The sequence below is a fragment of the Phaethon aethereus genome (genome assembly GCF_964289735.1).
Source record: "Phaethon aethereus genome assembly, chromosome: 1".
Lineage (NCBI taxonomy): Eukaryota > Metazoa > Chordata > Aves > Phaethontiformes > Phaethontidae > Phaethon > Phaethon aethereus.
Genome location: NC_138575.1, coordinates 80,820,232 through 80,841,638, shown reverse-complemented (window position 1 = coordinate 80,841,638; position 21,407 = coordinate 80,820,232). Strand labels below are relative to the sequence as shown.

The 21,407-nt window shown below is 40.1% G+C and overlaps 1 protein-coding gene across 5 annotated transcripts in view; it reads left to right on the top strand.

Annotated features, from left to right (window-relative positions):
* The window catches only part of LRP6 (LDL receptor related protein 6), a gene marked incomplete at both ends in the record, with an annotated part of 124,299 nt that extends 108,841 nt beyond the window's left edge, over positions 1-15,458 (top strand). For 3 of the 5 annotated variants that reach the window (XM_082014244.1, XM_082014246.1, XM_082014242.1), the window contains 8 exons: positions 3,566-3,775; positions 5,067-5,192; positions 6,575-6,811; positions 8,527-8,637; positions 10,482-10,712; positions 11,979-12,115; positions 13,283-13,380; positions 15,167-15,458. In XM_082014244.1, the coding sequence (XP_081870370.1) occupies positions 3,566-3,775; positions 5,067-5,192; positions 6,575-6,811; positions 8,527-8,637; positions 10,482-10,712; positions 11,979-12,115; positions 13,283-13,380; positions 15,167-15,458 (1,442 nt within the window). The remainder of the gene's footprint in view (positions 1-3,565; positions 3,776-5,066; positions 5,193-6,574; positions 6,812-8,526; positions 8,638-10,481; positions 10,713-11,978; positions 12,116-13,282; positions 13,381-15,166) is intronic. The other 2 variants (XM_082014243.1, XM_082014245.1) reach the window with 2 other exon arrangements.
* Positions 15,459-21,407: the final 5,949 nt, after the last annotated feature.

The following is a 21,407-nucleotide window of genomic DNA, read 5'->3' as shown; positions in this document are numbered from 1 at the left end:
TCCAGCAAGCTGCTGGATCAGGTCAGCTGTCTCATGTGATAAGAGCCAGGCTGGATGTTGCTGCTGGGAGTGCCAGGATGTTCTGAGCACATACATACCCATCTCTGTTAGGTGATGGGGTATATGCCCCCCTTGCACTGCTGCTCATGGAGGGCAGTGGCAGAATTTCTCCTTTCTCTGCAGTAAGTCCATCCCCAGTTTGAATAGTGCATGTCCTTATTCTTCAGTTGAGTGTTTGAGTGTTATTCTACTATCAGAAGCATAAGTACACACGTAAGGAAATAAGGACACACTTTGCAATCCGATAGCGAGTTTGAAAATTTTAACAAGAGTATGGTAGTTTGTAGTAATGTCTTTCACTGATGACTGGATACCTTAATTCAAAGTAGCAGCATGTAATCCCACTGACACCAGTGTGATTTTCAGCCTTCTACTAAGCTGCTAGAATTAGCTTTTGTTTTGCAAAACATTTCAGGCTTTCTAGATGATTGGAATTGAGGCTCAGCAAGATAGTAATTTTTTTCAGTTATTAATGTGGTGTGTCACTGGAAGATTCAGGGTAACTAATGAACTGTGATATCCTGACTGTTTACTGTTTTAAAACACAGAACGTAAGCTGAGTTGAGTTAGTGAGTTGTTTTTTTTTTTTAAAAAAAAAAAAAAAGTGTTATGGCCTATCCCAGTATGTTCTAGGCTATCCCAGATCCAGGGTCTGCATGAGTAAAGTAACGGGCAGCAACAGAACATCATATGTGCTTTGTTTCTCTCTGTCTGTTATCTGCCAGAAATTAGGGTGCCAGAGGAGGAGATGGGTCTAAATTCTAATCCAGTCTGGTTTTAATGTTTCAGTAAAATCTCGCCATGTTTTCAAAGAACATGAAGGAAAATCATTCCAAAACCTCTCTTGGTTTTTGTCATTTGCACCACAAATAGATTGCTATAATCACCACGATAAATTGGTAACTGCTGAGATGCATTCCTGTGCTTAGGAATGCTGATTAATAGGCTCTTTTGACCGTCAGAGTAATTTTTCTGCATGTTAGCTTCTTAAAAACATGCACAGTCTCTTGCTCTGTCAACTCTGTAGATGCCAGTAGCCGTAAAGGGAAGGAGAACTAGAATGCCTTTTATGTGATGCAGTCCTTCTCTTCCTCCCTATCCTTCAGGCATGCAGTTAAGACTCGGTTACGCTGCCCAAATGGGAGATCCTATTGAAGCTAACCAGATTCTTCACATGATTAAGGGGTTGTTTATGAAAAGATGACTGGAATTAGCTCCCTACCATGGAAAGTATTTGGAAATTAGTTCTTCTATTCCAGAACAATTAGTGTGATTTGGAAATGTCTAATGATTCTGGAATTAAGTAATTTTTATTTGGAAACAGAATGAGCTATGGGTGTGTCCTGGTTTTTTTTATTTGTTTGTTTGTTTTTATGTCTTTTTGTACAAGGTATTGCTGGAAAGAGAATGCTGATGCCAAGGAGACAAAGCTTCTCTTAATCACATCTCCCTTTCATCTGGCATTCCCAGTAAAGGGGACTAGCACCCTAATGAGTCAGCTTCAGATTTCATTGTTGGTTTATGGAAGGAGGGATTTCAGTGTCTCGGTTTAAGTCAGAAATAGTCAGTTACACTTGGTCACAAATATTAAAAAGAAAGATTAAGAAATTAAGGGAATGAAAATTCTAAGCTTCAGAGCTTTAGGAGCATACTGCTAAATGCCATGCTGATTGACATGGGCATGGCAGAGCAGGGCATGTACAGACTCCATTTGGGTAGGTCAAGGTCTTAGTTTTAACTATATTCCTTCCTGTCATCTTTGCATTTCCTCTATTCCCAGCATAACTTTTCTTCTCCTCAAGATGCAGGTTGCTGTTTCTTACCTTTTCCCTGTACAGTGAGTTATGCCCATGGGAGTTAATAGACGGTTGCAGTTATTTAGTTTGACTTACATCACTCAGTCTATTAATTTCTACATCAGTCTGGGTTATAGCCTCCTTCAGAATCTATCAACGTCTTTTCTTAATCAGATCATTGCTGGTGTTGTTCCAAAGTGGTGGGCGAGAGCCCCGTCTAGCTGAGGATTAGTATTTGAATTTCCGTGTTCTGCTTTATATATTACCACTTGCTAAATGTTTGGAAGGGTACTTAACTTCTGAGCTCTGTATGCGTTTAGTGAAAAGGAGATAAGTATATTTTTCACAGCTGAATTTGTTTATAAGTTATCATCACTGACATTGTGTTGACTAAATTCTCCACAAGCCAAAAAACGATTTTGTTACTAATCAAAACAGTGGGATAGAACCTGTTCAAATTATAAAATCATAAAATATATGTCCTTTGTCCCATAACATTATCTTGTGTGGATATGGTAGAATTTTTCTGTGGTACTCAGTTGTACTAGTATATTTTTACAGGACAAATTATAAAAAAACTTCACGGAAATTGTTTTGTGGATGAACATATGCAAAGTTATTGTCTGCTGTAGTAAAAGTAAAAAATAAGCATAGCAGTGATCCCAGATACCTGAAATACCAGGATTTATATGTAAATTTTCAAGCTGTGGCCTAATTTTAGACAGTGTAATACTGTTCTCAGCATTTCAAAACTGAAGCAGATTCCTTATGTTTGTGAGTAATTTTATGCTCAGAATCTGATAAACCTCACTGAATATTTGAGTGTTAATGACCATGTCATGTCATGTAAAATAAACAAAGCATGGATTAAACCTCACTCTTGAGCTCTCAGGTTTTGAATAACTATTTTCCTTCTGTATATGAGTTATGAAGTCATCACTGTCTTTGGACGGTCCTTAATGATACCTTTAAAACAGCTGCAGACGGTCTTCTGTTTTATGTGGAGTGTGGCGATTGCTCTTGACTATATTCAATGCCAGGTAATCTAGCATAAAAGTCAACAAATACTCTTCAGACGTGTAAGGCTAAAGCCTCTTGGCTGCCACTGATGATTGCTAAAGGAACTGAGGAAAGTCTGTCTTCGCTAGGAAGAAATGAACATTCCCAACTTAGCATGAAAACCTTAGTGAAGATAACATAGTTAAAAGAGTATGAGGAAGTCAGAAGTCAAGTGTTTACCTTAATCTCATAATTCATGTGGAAAGTACTAACTACCTTGTCTTCACTTGGATTTTATCTTGTATTAGTTAACTCAAGCTAATAATCCATCTTCTTACCCCCTGTTGTATGCCAAGACAAAGCAGTTAATTGCTCCAAAAAAGGATAGAAGAATATAAAGAGTTAAGAATTCCCATCCTATTGATAAAAGACTGGATAGGCTCATGAGAGCTGAGCACCCAACTCCAGATGCTTCTTAAATACAGTACATGTATTTGAAGCACAAAAACTGTCATCTTGATGAAAGTAGAAAAAAAAATATTATCTGTCTGCAAAATGCTTCAGTCTTGCATCAGAGGACCCAGGATTGCTTTTGTTTTTACCTGCTAGTGTAAAAGTAGTGGAAAATAGTGGTGTGAGTAGTGTAGAAAATGTTTATGATAGCTCAGCTAGAATCACATGAAGTACTAAACCACTCTTTCCTTCTGCAGGTGCTAACCGGATCGTTTTGGAAGACTCTAATATCTTGCAGCCTGTGGGACTGACTGTGTTTGAAAACTGGCTGTATTGGATTGACAGGCAACAGCAGATGATTGAAAAGATTGATATGACTGGTCGAGAAGGACGTACAAAGGTCCAAGCTCGTATTGCACAACTCAGTGACATCCATGCTGTGAAAGAGCTCAACATTCAGGAATACAGTAAGTGCAATCCCTATTTGCGAGTGGGACTCAAGGCAAGGAGTGGCCGTGGAGAGATGAGCCTGTTTTGCCTTGTCGCTGATCAACATCAGTGCAGATCGAAGGGGCCAGAAGTTGGTATGGTTTTGTGTTTGTGCATCGTCACGGTGCAGTTAAGTTTGTTTCCTTTGGGCAGTTGGCAATGGACTGGACGTCTGTCACAAACCCAGCATTACGTTTTGTTGCTGATGACAACTTTATTGGTAGTTCCATACACTGGCTGTAGGCACAGTGAAAATGTCCTGTTATCCCTAGCAGATGATTATGGCTGCAACACACTAGTGAGTTGCTACTAGGTGTTCACTCAGTTTAGACAAGCACAGCTCTCAGGGCCTTTTACTAGCAGTAAATGTTTCAATGGACTGCCTGCCTTGAAGGCAAAGCGAACAATTTTTGTGGTGGCAATTCGTACTGAAAGTAAATAACAGAAGAGCAACATTGCATTGCACAAAGGAAGTGTGCATTAAATAACAATTTGTGTTGAACATGGCTGCACTTTTTAAAGTTTTCTGTTTACCAGGATATAGCCTTTCCCCATGCAGGGTGCTTGAAACGACAGGAGCTGGATGGTTAAAGCAGTGGTGCTGCTGTCATTCTGGAGGAAACAGGCCTGGTTAATAGGCTGTGGTGCATGCCTTGGAGAAATATGTAGAAAAATGTCTGGGGATGTTTAATTAAAGCATCAGTGCAGACTACTACTAGTTTTGTTTGCTATTAATCTCAGTAAATCTGTCAGGAGTTCCAAGAGAAGTATGTTGTCCTTATTAAATATGCCTCTTCATTTTAATGTTTATCTAGAGCATGTTAATTTGAGTTTCAGAGACAGTGTGGAAGCTTCAGAATTCATAAATTAGAAAAGTTTACTTTTTTTAATGGTCTTTGATAGAGAAAATGAAGTATGGAATCCAAAGCATCTTTTTGGATTACTAATGCTACTATTTTTGCTGCAGAACTAATTCTATCTCACACAAGAAGCAAAATGCTTTGAGTATTGTTTACTGTGTTAGTAGACTCCATCGCACGATTGTCACAACATTTCAGATCACAGACAATGATCAGTGTGCATGATAATTATTGATGTGTGTAAAGGGGAAAAATGCACACAACAAAATACAACTTTTTCAGAGTTGTTTTTAGTAGGGGGGGAGGAAATAACGAAGGGAGTTCTGTGAGCCCCAAGAAATGACTGAAAGGTCAGAAAAGAGGTGGGGATTTCTTGTCAGTACCGTCTTTCTTATTTTTAAAATCACAGGACAACATCCTTGTTCTCAAGATAATGGCGGCTGCTCACACATTTGCATCGTGAAGGGTGACGGCACCACACGCTGCTCTTGCCCAGTCCACCTTGTCCTGCTGCAGGATGAGCTGTCCTGTGGAGGTAAGTCCTTCCCATGCTCTGTGTCACTGAGCGCTCAGCTTCTGTGTTGGGGGGGGGGGGGGGCGGAGGTGTCTCCATCTTTAGGGGTGGCTTCTGAGCAGAAAGAATGTGACAGCGCGCCAGGTGCTGTTACATGCTTTTACACGCATTTTTACTCTTTGCCTCTACCCCCAGCTAAATCTGCAAGTGTTGAGAAGGAGGAGAAGAGGGAAAAGTCACTAGTTGACTGTTGAATAAGGATTTCTGTTCACTCTTTCTGCTTAAGACCAGTGAATTATTTCAACTCTATTTTTGAGTTGTATGATTGCTATTACCTTTTTCTATTACTCTGTTCTCCTTTTTCAGATAGTGGTAGATTCTCATGTTCTAGCTTATTGCACTGTCTGGGCCATTTTATTCTTATCTGCTGTCCTCTTCAAACTCACCCTGTGCGTGTCCCTGAACTGCAGTCCCAGAAGGGCAAGTTGCCTCCTCTGTGGTGATATGGCCACTGTAGCCTACGCCCTGGTGTCTCCAGGGGTGGGGTTGAAACGGGGGAGAGAAGAGACACTTTGGTGCTTGAGTCTCTTTGTGCCACCATGCTGAATGGATTTATTATGCAATCTTCTCGCCATCAAGGCGACGTGTGGTCTCACAATGGAATAAGAGCTAACATAATCCAGATATTTTCTCAGAGCAAGTTTAGCACCAGGCCAAAAGCAGGGGGAGGAAAGGGGGATTAAAAAAAGGGAAAAAAATCCACACTTACTTACTGCATGAGATTAACAGTTACTGTAGTAAATGTTAAATAACAGCTAACAGCTGTGTTGAGATAGTGGAGCTTGACTAGATGGAGCAGTTTTTTGTCGTTTTGAAAGAATTTTGACTGAACAGAGCTGTCGAGGGCACATAACTAGACATTGAGTCACAGTGCATCCATCTGCAGTGCATTACATCCTTTTAATGTTTTCTATACAATGACTGTCAAACATTAAAAAGAAAGTGAGCCATTGTTTGTGTATACAGTGGTGTTGCAGGAAAGGGGGAGAAGAAAAGTGTGTTGACTTTAAATGAAGACTTTTGAAGACCTACTAAGAGAAGGGTGTAAGAGGCTGAAGTGGGAAGGGAAGAAAATAATTGTTTTGAGTGTGCATGTTTCTCTGTTCCTCTTGTTCTTTGTCTAATGAGGCTCCATCAGCATTAGCCTGCATCAGTCACATGGGGCTCCAGATCTGCACAAATGCCTGTGGAGGCAGTGAGGGTGGAAGTTACCTTATGATGTGGCACGTTTATCAGCTGCTTGATAAATGAAGGCAGCTGAGCTCTTCTTGTCCTTACCTGTCCTGATCAGCTGTTTGTTCACCTGGATTTTTATTTTTTCTTTGTTTGCTTGATTTTTAAAGAACCACCAACATGCTCCCCTCAGCAGTTCACCTGTTTCACAGGTGAGATTGACTGCATCCCAGTGGCCTGGCGCTGTGACGGTTTCACTGAATGTGAAGACCACAGTGATGAAAAGAACTGCCCAGTGTGCTCGGACACCCAGTTCCAGTGTGAAAGTGGACAGTGCATAGAAAGTGCCCTCCGGTGCAATGGAGAAGCCAATTGCCAGGATAACTCGGATGAGAAGAACTGTGAAGGTACAGAGGATCTTTGAGAGAGAGTCATGAAAATAAAGCTGTCATGGGGACACTGTGATAGATAACAGAGTTATTGCTGAGTAGGATTTGGAAGGATCTGAGGTTCTGCTAGTTTTTAAACTGATCTATTGAATGGGAAATTATTTCACAACTCCATACTTTTGTTTCTCCACCCATGAGACAGAAATAACACTGATCTGCACAGTGATTAAAGCTCTGTTTGTGAAAAGTACTATTAAAAAGATGATATGTTTTTAACTTCTAAAAACCTGGTAACTGGGAGTGAATTAGAAAGTGGAGCAAATCCCTGTCATAATTTTTTGTGTACCTTGTACCAAGTAAAGGTCTTGGGATTATTTTATTTTGTAATACGTGAACAAAATGAAGTTAAGTTTTTGTGAGTAAGTGGGAGTGAGACACAGGCGAGATTTCTGGAGACCTTTTCTTCCTGTAGAGCACAGCAAAAGAGTATTTAAGCAATCGTTATAGAGGGAAGTGCTATTGCCAACACAATGAGAATTAGGTTCTTTTGATTTTGGAAAGGACAGGTTATGCTGGTGGAGTCTGAACTACCCCACCAGTGTACAAAGTGAAACATGAGCAAACTTGTCCTTTCCCCCTGCACAAGTAGTGAGGAGTTGTAGGGATAACTTGTAAGCTTAAAAGGATGACTCCTCTCTACATCCTTTCAGTACATTTTCCTTCTTTGAAGAGACTGTCTAAGGGTCTTTGAATCAAGGCTGAATTTCTTCCCAAAAGATGTGCTCCAGCTCAAACAAAAACATACAGACTGATGCAGAAATTCCTATGTGATGAAAGTTGATTGTTAACCAGATGAGATGCTGACGTCTGAAAATATGTTGTGTAAGTTAGCTTCCCAGTTGCCATCCAGCATCTGGAGATACCAGACCAAGGGCTGTTGATCACCTTCAATGTGGCCCTGTTATTCAGAGTGTTCAAATCGATTACAGATCAGAAAAGTCTTTAACTTCTTAATTCAACTGAAGTCACAAAGAATTCTGGATTTATGAGAAACAGGAGGCAAAAATACGTGTAAACAACAGCAGCCAGCACCTTGCCCGCAGCACCTTTTTTCCCAAAGTGTTAGTTTATTTTTTGAGTGTATTGGCAGAGCTCCAGTTTTTGGGGTTTTTTTTTATTTTACATAATGTCAAGTGAAATATATTGTCCCATGATCACGGAGTTTTCTGGTTTACAAGAGGAGCACAAGGGCATTGAGAAACCACGTTTATCTTTCTTAAACCATTTTATCATCATGGTTTGGCAGATTTATTTTTAATAACTTAATTTTTCTCTCTATCACAGTAAATGCTTAGAGTTGGGGATTCTTACAGTAATTTTGCAATAATCATGTCCTGCAGTAAGTGCCTGTGTTCTCAGTGGCTTTCTGCTTCTGAGTTAGTTTAGTCAAGGTAACTTTATCTTGTAGTGTTCTTACTATAAATAGGCATTAAGGACCGGGTACCCACTGTGCAGTATCCTCAACAGAACACTGAATCACTCTTTATGCGTGGTTGGCATGAAGGACTTTTGTGTGCCACTGGCTACTTCAAGAAATGAAGGTAGCAGCAGGCTAAGGTCTCCCAAGATACTCCTGATTTTATATGCTTTGGTATCTTGTTTTCTTAATCATTTTAAAGAGTAGAAGTCTTTGATACTGACTCTTGGGGTGTGTGGGGGGGTTCTCTTTCCAGTGCTTTGTTTAACCGATCAGTTCCGCTGTGCCAGCGGGCAGTGCATTGGGAAAAGCAAGAAATGTGATCACAACTTGGACTGCAGTGACAGCTCAGATGAGCAAGGATGCTGTAAGTGTAAAACTGGAGACTAGAGACTTGATTGCAGTGTACAAAATTTGTTTCTTATCTTCTCTATGAGTTAGATTTTGTTCTGCCAACCAGACTGAATTAATTGTTCCCGAAATGGATGCTCCTGTTCATAACTGCTGTCGTGCAATTAATGCACAACATGGTGGAATAGGAATAACAAAAATAACTGGTATTCTGAACAAGTAGTGTCTGAGGCAGAGCAGGCTAGTAATTTTTCCACTTACCTTTTAAGCTTTTAAAAGAAATAAAAGGTTAGTTTTACTATAACCTGTTAGTATGCTGAGATGGTACAGTGTTTAAAAAAATCTTTCTAGCAGCATGAGGCTTTTATATATAACTGCCCTGCTTCATGGTTTTCTCATCCAGAGAATTAATAGCAGGTGCTTTTAGAATCAGAGGATCACTCTGTTTACAGAATAAACCTTCTAAGATTTCCTTTGCATCTTGAAAAGTTGTAATTCTGAGCTTGATTTATGATTCGTAACATGTGATATCCCCTACCTTGAAATCTCCAGGGCTCTGCAAGAAGATCACTGCCTTTAAAATTCCAACTTGAAAGTTCATTTTCACTGTTGGTGCTTTAAAAGAAATTACAAATGGGGACATCTTTTCTTGTGTTAGAGATCCGTATATCACAGTTGACACACACACGTAACTTGAAAATGCAAAGCCAGAGTTGGACGCTTGATCTTAAGAAGGAGTAATCGGAGATGTTCTGTCATGCTACCAAGTTATTAGTGACATTATCACAGACATGTATAGTTATCTTTTTTTATAGTTCATGTATTATCTGGTTTTGTAACAGAATGGAAAATTAGCCCACCTGGAGTAAGATTGCAGTTGTCACTGTCCCTCCTCCAGTATGATCAGAAGTCTGTTTACTTATCTTTGTAGACTGTGACAAGCTGGTTAAATTGTGGGTTTGGTGTTCAGGGAGAAGAAAATGTGTTGAGGAAAAGACTTTCAGTAATGGATAAGATGTAAAACACTGACTAGAACAGGAAAATACTTTAAAGTCTGCTTTTCTTGTCAAATTCATGAAGCACAGGCAGGGACTTGTCAGTTATTCCCAGAAATGTCACTGCTTAGAATTGGTATTGTAGGGAAAGCCACTCATTTTGACTGTTGAATAATCATTTCAGATACAGATTCCTCATAAGGCTGGTACCTCTAAAGCTGATGCACAGCTATATCTGTAACCACCAGTGTGGGTCAGATGTGGAGTAGGTTAGGTAGCTTAATAAATATCAGCAAACCCAAAATTCATCACTGGTGCATCAACTCTACTGTTCAGCATAAGTGAATGTGACACAGTTGAGAAAAGGGAGTGCCAATCTGTTACACTGAGTGATAACCTAGGTGCTTACCTGATGAGGTGCAACATGAAAAGTAGTTGTCATCGTCTTTAATGACGAGAAAAAGCAGAACTGGAGTCCCAGCACAGTGCCATCTGGAGTCATGGTTGCAGGTCTTGTTCATCCAGTTCAAAGGATAGCTCTGCCTGGCAGCATAAAGCAAGATCAGGACCTGGTTTGTCAACCCCCCTGCACATGCATGTACTGTTCATTTCCTGTCAATTGTGATTCAGAAACCTTTCTACATGCGTGAAGGTCATCTTGTACACAAGCAGGCCTTATGGACACTTAGTCTTTAAATAGACCTGTCCCAGTGCCTGTTTGTTCTTCCCATATATTAATTTGAAAGCTGTTGTCTGCCTACAGAAGAGAAGGCTTTTATTTTTCCTGTGTGGAAAGATGTCAGGAAAACTAATGTTGGTACGTGAAGCTGTTGGATTAACTCACACTGTCTGATTTTCCTTTTAGACACAACGGAAGAGCCTGCACCACAGCCCAACAACACAATAGGTTCCATCATTGGTGTGATCCTTACAGTCTTCGTGGTTGGTGCAATGTACTTTATCTGCCAGAGGGTGCTGTGCCCACGCATGAAGGGAGATGGGGAAACAATGACCAATGATTATGTGGTGCATGGACCAGCCTCTGTACCTCTTGGTTATGTGCCTCACCCCAGCTCTTTGTCAGGGTCTCTTCCTGGTGAGTAAATGGTGTGATCCTTGTCCTGCTCTTTGGCACCACATAGTTGTAGCTGGGAATACTGTGCATGTATGCACAGGAGGTGTCCATTCTTGATGCATAATTCTTGGAAGCTGTTGGAAGCCAAGACTGTCAAGGCTTGTCACCACCCTTCTTTATAATAATGAACTGCAATTTTATCTATGTTGTTCATGAGCATTTAGATACTTAGCAGAACCATAAGCTCAAATAGATGCACATACTGTGGGAGTTCTTTTCTTTTGCTACTCAAGAAACCTCTTTTTGGACTATTACAGCATCAGCAAGGTGTCATGACAGTACAGGGTAAAGTTAAAGTTATATTTATGGGACTTTAAACATTATGTAGTTATACTTGTTAGATTTGTAGACTGGGTTTGTATGCTTCTGAAACTTCTTGTAAAGTCTGTAATGACCAGCAATAACTGTGGTCTCAGCTTACTCCGTTTGATGGTGAAGTTTCCACCACCAACCCAAGTGTATGATGCTACTGCTATTTAAAAAGTAAGGCTTAACCGCAATGTTGCACTTCATTTATATGCATTGCTTCCGTATATATTGATAAAATATGTACTGTAACTTGTGGCTTTGAATCCAGCAGGTTCCAGTCAGAACATAGAGGTTCTGTGAGGGTGTTACAGGGTTAAAGTAATGCACCAAATTTCTCTGCTTTCTGTAGTAACCTGCTTTCATAAAGAGAATCTTTGAGCAGAATTTTCACCATTATTTCAAGCACAGTGGCATACTGCTCAATTTCTCACTTGGACTCTCTGCCAGGGTGCTTCAGTCCAGTAGCAAAAGCTTACTTAACGGTGTGGAAATGAAAGAACACAAACCCTCTCTTCTTTCACACAAATTTCAGTTGCTCAGTTGAGGTGGTCGGAGTCGTTCTCATGTTTTATTCTGAGGCATAGAAATAATGCCTTGAATGCCTGTTCTCTCAAGTCTTTTCCAGCTGTTCAAGTGAAAGAAATCTTGTTTCTCTTCACACAGTTCTAGTACAGACAAGTGCAAAGTCCTGCAATTGAGTAGCTGATACACAAAACCAACATGTTTATTCCCTGACAGTCTTCATTCCAATTGTCCATCAAAGAGCAATGAATTTGCTCTTAATACCAAGAAGATTAATTTTTGTTTTGGAAGTTGTACTTATACTGCTCTTATCCTCTAGATTATTTTTTTTGAGCTTTATTTTCTCTGTTTGCTTCAAAGAATTGAATATTGACATAGATCTTTGTTCTTCTTTAGGAATGTCTCGAGGTAAATCTGTGATCAGCTCCCTCAGCATTATGGGAGGAAGCAGCGGGCCACCCTATGACAGGGCCCATGTCACTGGAGCCTCTTCCAGTAGTTCTTCAAGTACCAAAGGCACTTACTTTCCTCCAGTAAGTCATTCTGTTATTCATAGACCTTTAATAGCTTTCAGGGAAAGTCCAGTGTCTTTCTGAGGATAATTAATTGACAGATGAATTTTTTTTAGATTTCTAGCCTAATAAACTTTTTTGAATATGGAGTAAGTGATTTTGAAAGGGAAGGGAGAAGAGATTGTCATCTTTGAAAACAGGATAGCAATTTTCTATTAATTTTAAAAAGTTGTGAGAGCTCAGTGCCAGAAAAAGATGTTAGACTGTCAGGGGAGATGAAAAAAATCCCTATAAATGTTGGGCAGCTCTGGCAGAGCAATCTCCTTTCATTATACTCTGCCATGTGCCTCTGGAGGTAATGCTGTGGTTGATTCTGTGTAGACCTTTCAAGGAATTAAAATGAAGTTCTGTGTCATGTGTCTTGCAAGTGACAGATAAATAAAAAAGCGTCTTGCAACTCCGTAGCATTCCTCTAGTGACAAATGGGTAGTGTGCTGTGCTAGATACTGTATAAAAGTTGGTACCAGCCCTAGAGGGCTCCCTGTTGCTTTACTTCTGGCATTAGTGGTGGCTGTTTTAGCTATTTTTATATGTCCACCAAGCTGTTACTGAGTGTTAGTTACATGCTTGGGCACTGCAGGCTGAAATCTTCAACTGTCTGTGTTCGGTTCTGAGAATCAACCCGTTGTGTTAGATCTTTAAACTAATGAAAATACTGTTTGCAGTAAGAGCATGTCTGTATAGGGAAGAAATGCTTGCCTTGGACAGCACACTGCAAATATTATAAACAGCAGAATACTTGGGGACTACAAGCTAGCAGGAGCAGACATCTGCCAGTTTGCCTAGGGCCGTGGTATCCCTAGTGACAATCTAGTATTGAACAGCTAGCTTCAACTTTACTTTTCAGCAGTGGGTATGTCAAAATAGCAACAGCAGTCAGCATTTTTTAAGAACAACTTAGTAATAGCTTCTATGGAAATGGTAACAAGCGGCATTTCCAGTGTCTGCTAAAGAACGGGGGAATAAACAGAAGAAAAATCCTGTTTGTTGGGAGGTGCTATGCATGCAGTTCTTAACTTAAGGTTCCTATTAAGCAGTACTAAAAAGAAATTTATAACGTGATGTTTTCTTGATTCTCCTTCGTAGGTTTTTAAAAAAACTGTGGCTTTTTTCTTTCGTTTCCCTTAGATTTTGAACCCACCACCATCACCAGCTACTGAACGTTCACATTATACCATGGAATTCGGTTATTCTTCAAACAGCCCATCCACTCATAGATCCTACAGGTAATTATTTTTGCAATAGCTTCCATCAGGATCAAAGCAGTTAGTGTAGAAAATGCAGAATAAAGACAGCCTCTGCTTTGTAAGAATTGCAATCAAAGGCCCTAATTCTGCAAGCACTAAAACAGGTGCTTAAATGAGTTCACATGTATCGTGTCACTGAAGTGTGCGTGTAAGTGCAGCACTGTTTGAGGTAAATCTTACAGTAAGTGGGTTAGTGGTATGCCTCTCAGGTATATTGCTTTAGGGGGAATGACAACACTCATCATGAAATCAGCTAAATGCCAAAAGAAACTTGGTACCGTGATAACTTTGAGCCAAAAATACTTAGCCTGGAATGAACCCTGCCTTGTTTTAGGCTTCTGTCATGAGAAATTTGTTATGTAATTATCAGAAATGTTTGGCAAACACGATGCAGAGGAAAGTTGGCATTCTAAAGGCTAGCAGATCAGAAGTAATATGAATATTATAGCCTAGATAAAGCACAGAAATTCTAATCTGACATATTAAGGTTTAATATCTGACAAAGGTTGCTAACCTTTTGCTTATTTTCTCTGACTAATATTTATGGGCATGCAAGCTTTATCTCTGTTCACTTAAATGTATCTTTCTCACCTTCCCTGTAAGAGGCTATTTAGAGTTCATTATTTTATAACTAGTTACCAAAAATAAAGCAAGCGAGACCTCCTCCATAAGGCTGTAAAGGTTCCCCTCCCACATCACTGGTTGATCTGGTCAATGAGAGTGCTGTATTTATCTGTTGAAAGAAATGCCTCCCTAACACAGAGCCTTTGGGGGCTTTTGGATAATGAGGTCTCTGGGGCTGAAAAAGACATCTCTTCTCCATTAGCAGAAAATACAGCCTCTGTTGTGCAGAAGGTCAGACCAGATGTTTATAATGGTCCCTTGCAGTCATATGAAAAATCTTTTAAAATGATGAGTAATTTTCTAATGAAATAAACCCAAATTTTGGCACTGGCATGAATCATGCTTGATGGCTGGTTAGCCGATGATGACTTTCAGTATTATAAATGGTATTGGGGCTGTAGCATAGGGTTGAATGTTTTCTGAATGCTCCCGCCCAAAAATAAACCCTGGCCTTGCTGCTTCTGATCTTCCCGTCTTTTCTAACATTCTGACTTGAATATAGAGGAGCTGCATCGCACCACCACTGCCCCCCCAAACTGATTTTGATGCTGGTAGTTGTAGCTACCAAGCACTCCCCTTCCTCATTCGTTTTCTTTAAACTACCTTTGGGCTCATTTTAAAAGATATTTTGTAGTAGCAGCTTTTGGGAATTCCATCCCAGTTACTCCTCTGGCCAGTGATTCTCTTGACTGTTACGAATGTGCCAGGTGATCTTCAGTCTGTCTGGGCTTGGAAGTGGATTGGATAAGGGAAACAGAGTATCTTCTCCATATTAATTGCAGCACAGTTATTTCCCCCCGCTGCCCCGTGCCCTTCCAGTCCAGCTGTTTTAGGAGCAACTTTTTCTACCTCAGCTAAGGCTCTAGGGAGCCTTTCATCATTAGATAATTAATCATCAGTATCCCTGTGGCTAGCTGCTGTAACTTGACGCTGTAGCGCAAAGGTGGGCCTTCTGCAAGGGAGTTAGTGCATTGGCGGTGTCAGAGGGGGAACACGATGCTGCCTATCTACTGCAGAGAGGTTGACCTGCTCTCCATTTCCACCCTGGCTTACCTGCCGCTCGCTTGGTCGCGGGCGCATCGCCCAAAATGGGCGGCCTTTCCACACACTGACGCTTTTCCCATAAATCTCCCCATGGCAGCTACAGGCCTTACAGCTACCGGCATTTTGCACCTCCCACGACACCCTGCAGCACGGATGTCTGCGACAGTGACTATGCCCCCAGCCGGAGGGTCACAGCAGCGACGGCCAAGGGCTATACCAGTGACTTGAACTATGATTCAGAGCCCGTCCCCCCGCCACCCACTCCACGCAGCCAGTACCTGTCGGCGGAGGAGAACTATGAAAGCTGTCCGCCTTCCCCGTACACGGAGCGGAGCTACTCTCACCATCTCTACCCGCCGCCGCCCTCCCCCTGCACGGACTCCTCATGAGGGGTAGCCCCCCCACCCCGTTATCTGCCTCCGCCATGAAAGTGTAAATACAAAATGTTCTACTGGGGAGGGGGGAGGGAGCTCTTGGCAAGGGAGGAGGTAGGACAGTGTACAGTTAAATATTATTGAATGGGGTGGAGGAATATTGAAGATATTTGTACAGAAGAAGAAAAAAAAAAGGATATTTATATATTTTCTTAAACAGCGACTGCTGCTTGTGCCATAAGAAGAAAAGTTTTTGTATAAAAGAACCCAGACATTTGTACAAAAAGTTTTTATTTTTGCAAATGGAACACAAAAACATGCCTTAATCCAGTGAAGTGACTGAGCACATAAGGAAATGGAAGGACCAGGATGTGTTACTTGTCCAGTGAGGTGAGATGTGGGGTTTGTCAATACCAAAAATGTTTAAAGTAATTAATAATAAAGAAGTCTGTCTCAGAGCAGCATACCATAGATACTTGGACGTAGCCAAATAACCTCTATGTTAACTACGGAGGGCCAGCAACTAAAGTTAAACTTGAAAACGCAGTCAGGACAGATATTAACCTTACACAAAGGGCTTTGTTTTCCACAGGAATACAGCAATTGTAGCAGTGAATCCAGAAAAATAATCACACACTTTTTAAAATTAATACACCTGTTTTTCCTTGATGCATTTACCAAACTAGAACATTTAGAGCTCTCTCCTTGCTTCTGGAATTTCAATGATTTTTGTTGGGTATACTTGTAAAGTTTGCTCTTTTCTCCAGTTTAGGTTTTCCCATCTCTTCTGCATCCTTTTTTCCTACCCATGTCACTTTAAATCATGATATTCTTATTTAAAGTACTGCTAGAACTGCGCTGCTGTAAATTCTTTTTTTTTTTTTCCTCCTAATTAGCCTTGTCATGCAGTGAATATCATGCTATACATTACCGTTTTCATTTTGCCAACACAGTAGGATTCTGTTTTGTACCAGGTCAGTACGATTTTCACGTAATTGACAAGGGTAATATGCATATACCTGAACGATTTTTAGTCCCTTAAAAAAGAAAAGCTTATTTTGACCTAGTGCCCACAAAATGTCAAATATTTTTATACCACATATAATGTAGACAGCATATTTATAAACAATAAATTTAACCGTGGATTGTTAGTTTTACTGTAAATTAATAATATATCCTTGCAGTACTTTCAGTGTATATTGATATCACAGTATACAAATCATATATATAAAAATATATATATTATTTTTTCCTAGTAAGGAAGCATTTAACTTTCAGTGGAGCGACTGTCCATAAAAAAAATAGATGTTTTGATCATTGGAAGGGGTTCCCATGCTGTATTAACTACTCATGATTTCTTTGTGTTAGGTAAAGCCAGTTTTTCTCAGTATGATTTTGACATACCTCCTCTTTTGCGTGTTGTGAGTTTAATACTTTAGTATTAACCTCTGTGAATGTCAAATTTTAAGATATTCTTAACCAAACCATTTTATATTCGCATCTCTATTTTTGTATATTATCATATTTAGCCCCTTCTCCCGTCAGCCTCACCATGGTGATTTTGACAGGAAGAGTATATATAATCAAGTGAAACATTATTTCTGTAGGTTACGCGGCAACCTAGGATATTATTAACTCCTCTTTGACTCCAGTGCAGTGTTTTGAATTTACTTTGACTGTAATGGAGCTCACAGTGTACCTGATCTTAGATGGCATTTTGCATTTGCACCTTCTGTTGACATCAAATCCACGTTGAAGGTGCTTGATGCCTTCAAAGATTGGCCCTCTGAGTCTTCTGTCTCAAAACAAAGGTACTGAGGAGCTTCTGCCTCCTAGCCTTTGGGCATAGTATGGGTGTAACAAGTCTTCAGAGGTGCCATTTGGGTTTTATTGTTCTCTGTTGCTTGTTTCCCAGCCAGTTTCAACTAAAAGAGAAATTATCTGAAAATGTGGCATGGGCTTTAAGTCATGCTGATGACAGAATTAGTGACAAGTAATTCTTGCTCGTGCTGCCGCTCATGTGGAGTACTGGAACCTCAGTTGGTTTCAGCTCCAAGGAAAACCGTGGCATTTGGGATTCCAGCTGTAATAAAGGGTCTTTTTAGCAGTCCAAGATACCTGAGGAAACTTTTAAAAGCCTTGGTGGTCTCCAGGCAATTGCAGTTGATCTCTGGATCTGGCATACTAAGGGTGTTTTTGCCCAGCTTCATTCTAGGTATCTAGGAATCGTGGTAGCTGTTCTTCTGGCTCTTCCTTGCTGGTGAAGAAGCTTGTTTGTGTTCTCCAGCAGGATGGATGTTGAGGAGGGTATTGTGAACTATAAGGGAACTTGGAAGCATTTATATGAAGGGGGGAGGGTGGGTGTGTCGAGGCGGGGGGTGTTGAGGCTGGCACGCCGACGAGAATAGAAACTTCTCTGTTGTTTACATTTTTTCATGTGCAGCATTCCGTGTGGGGTTCACATGTGGAAACTTGCACTAATGAACTCAGAAGAATATTGCATTGTTGTATCTCAGTCCAAGTGCTTGTACTGCGATGGCAATGGTCTCTTCTTGCAAAATACTTTTTTCAGTGTGCCAATTTCTGTTTGAAAAACTCCAAGGTGGTTGAGCTTAAGGAGTGGTATCCTCTTTCTGGTGCAGTTGGACTGCCTCCTTGAGGCTTCCTCTTGGAGGGCACTTCTTGCAGGTAAATTCGTGTGTTAATTACGGCAAGGGTTCTTTAGAAGAAAAATGTTCTCTGCATATAGGCCATGCTGCCTGCCTTCTGCACTAGTTTATGTCCATGCATAACTCAGCTGAAGTCAATGAGGTGGACGTATAATTCAGTGTAGGATTTGATCAAGTCTTTTTGATATGTATGTTTCAGTTCGTGCATCAGATATTTTGAGTGATCTGCCTCTGGGAGGTTCACGTGAAGGAAGGGGAAAGTGGATAGGCTATGTTTTTTCCACTGAAGATGGTCAGCATAGGGAGAAGGCTGTTTCTGATCTAGACTAACCAAAGAATTTATGTAGTGGGCAGCTGTGATCTGCCTTTGCAAGTACATATATTTTCCCGGTAAATCTAGAGTAAAATTTTGAAAGAGTTGATGATCTGTGAAGTTCCTCTTAGGCAGATCTCCAAATCACAAAAGCATTAATGCAGCTCAAATGTGCACCTGACACATTCCCAGTGGATAAACCATAGTTTGATGGAACATTGAGACAGAACAGTTTCTCTTTTTTCCTCTCTGCCACTGAGACAGTCATGATTCATATTCTCTCCTTCCCTCAGTGAGCATCATGCTTTCTGCTGCTTCTCAAATTGACTGTGATGTTGGTAACACACACATGTCAATTTTGGGTGTTAGCATGGAGGTGGTCTTGCTGATGTCAATGAAACTGCTCATAGTCTTTACCTAAGCGCAAATGTCCATATCTTACAGCATCAGGTATATGCACAGTGAGGCATTAACACAGGTACTCATTGTGCACTTTTCCCTCAGTGTAGACACCTGGGGAGTGTTCGTAGCTGACTGTCTGGCGATGGAAATAGCTGGCATGCACAATCAGGAAAGGAATAGTCCTTTGTAGTTTAAAAGTAAAAATTAAAAAGGACATTACAGCATAATTTATTGAAAACTAACCTTTGCATGTTCGGCAGGAGCTTAGCATGTTTAAATGGCAACATTAATGAGAGCTAATCTTGCCTTTTAATACCTGCCATGTCATACTGCATGCATTTTATACCTTCCTAAGGAATACTCCTCATTTCTCCATTGCTGTTGGATACCAAGATATTTATTTGAAAAGAACTTAGATAGGATAAATGGAATGTGCACATAACATTTGCATTTGAAATAAAGAATAGTTTCCATGAATATAAATTCATGCAACCTGTGCATATACCTTAAATGAAATATTTACAGTAATGCAAAATGTGCAAATGAGCCAGTTGATATCAAAGGATTCATTTTGCTGTGAGTTGTAACTTCCAGTATTGTAAATTCCAGTACTGCCATAACATTTTCCCCCCATGTGCATGTACAAGTATATGTATGCAGGAACACGTATCTTTGATAATGTGAATTTATCCAAAGCTAATAATTTTCTCTCCTGTGCAATACACATTCACACGCCTCCATTGGTAGATTCAGCCTCCCTGCCTTTCAGAGTGCTAATGCCGGATGCTGTCCTGCTGTCTCACGCAAGCTGGACTTCTTTTGGCCAGGTTGCAGGACAGACAACAGAATACTTGCTACTTTAAACCTGAATAGTTAATTCTCTGTCGTACCAGACAGGAGAGGAAGCACTTTTTTTTTTTTTAATGCTGTTCCCTTACTTTTGGAGTCCATTTTGCAGACAAGTAGAACTTTTCTGTTTTCGATAGGTACATAAAAATCAATCTTTTGTAGCCCTAGCATAATTATGAAGAAAATTGCACCGAAACTGCTTGACGTGGCAGGTGCTACAATCCACTGCAAGTGAAGGTTCATGCAGAAAATCCCTGTTTATTGCACTAATGGGCTTTGGTGGTGTTCTGGCCTCCAGTTGTGCATTGCATCTCTATTTACAGCCCATTCTCTAGAAATGGCTTGACTGGTGAGTCTTAAACACAGATTCATTTGTTTTAGTTTAAAGCAGTTAAGCCTGTGCTAAGATGAAGAAAAGGCCACTGTCTTGAATATTTCCATTCCTTATTGCTTCACAAATCTCCTTGAATTAATTGATTACCACCATTCTGGGGGGAACTGCTTGAACTACAGAACTCCTTGGTCACGCATGTGTTGAACCACGTGACTTCAGAATATCTCTTAAGAAGTAATCAATCACTTTTTTCTTTGACATTTTTGTCTTGAGCATGTTTGTTGCACAGTGTTGTTATGGACAGAATCTGCTTGTGAATGTGTACTGTCCACATGTAACAGATATTTATTATTTCTACAAAAAAAAATAGCTGGTTCATTGGGTGCAAAAATAATTTGAACTTCGATATTCAGAAATTGCTTTCTTAGCCATGGGATTTTTTAATTGCATTGTGGTAGGGTGGTTGTTTGAAAATTAACCTTTAACTTAATTGGCAGGTGACAGATACGCCTTGAAAACAAGTTAGGAGTGACCTAATAGCTTGAAAATGGGTACAAAACATTCAACTTTTTTTCCAAAAAGTAGTAAAGTAAAATACCACAGGGATCCAAAATGGGCAATTTTTTTTTCCATCTTTATAAAGGGCGACTCAGTGGATGATGCCAGCATAGCATTTATAGGGACTGGGTGATCCACTCCAAAACTGGGTAAGGTAAGTAAACTGTCCATGTTTGATTCGGGCCAGGGATTGTTGTAGTAGCAGGCAGCCTGGCAGTTAACGCTGAAACTGTTGGAGAGCAGTCTTGTTCCCCTTTTTTTAAATTAACACGGAGCGGCTTTGAAGTCCTGATTAAAATGGCTGTAGCCTTAAGCCAGGCAGTTAAGAGTCAGTGAGGGAAAATGAAAGTATCTTGTTGTAAAGAGGATATCACCAGGCTTAAGCTGAACTAGCCTTGGTTGCAAGTGAAGGATCTGGTGCTGCTTTCAGATTTTTAATCTTGTTTTTGTTTTTTTGTTCTGTTTGTTCTTTTTTGTAAGCTTTAATCACTGTTTGTCATTGTCTTAAAGCCAGCTGGTGTCTCTTGTTCATCAACTTTGGTACGATGGTGCTTTGCAAGGATGTATTTATATTATAATGACCAACATTTGGTCAGCCCTATTCACTCATTGACTAACTTTTTTTTTTGTAAAATAAAGTGCTTTACTTGTAAGGTGTATATAAACCTTGTACAAAAATCCTTTCCAATAATTACTATAAACTGAATTGTAACAAATGAAATGTTGATTTTTATAATAAAACAAAGAGTGAAAAAGGAGGGATGCTCTTCTTCGTTGTTGTTGTGGTTTTTTTTTTTCCCCAGCATCTGGAGAAAAGGTGATTAAAGGTAAAAGTCCAT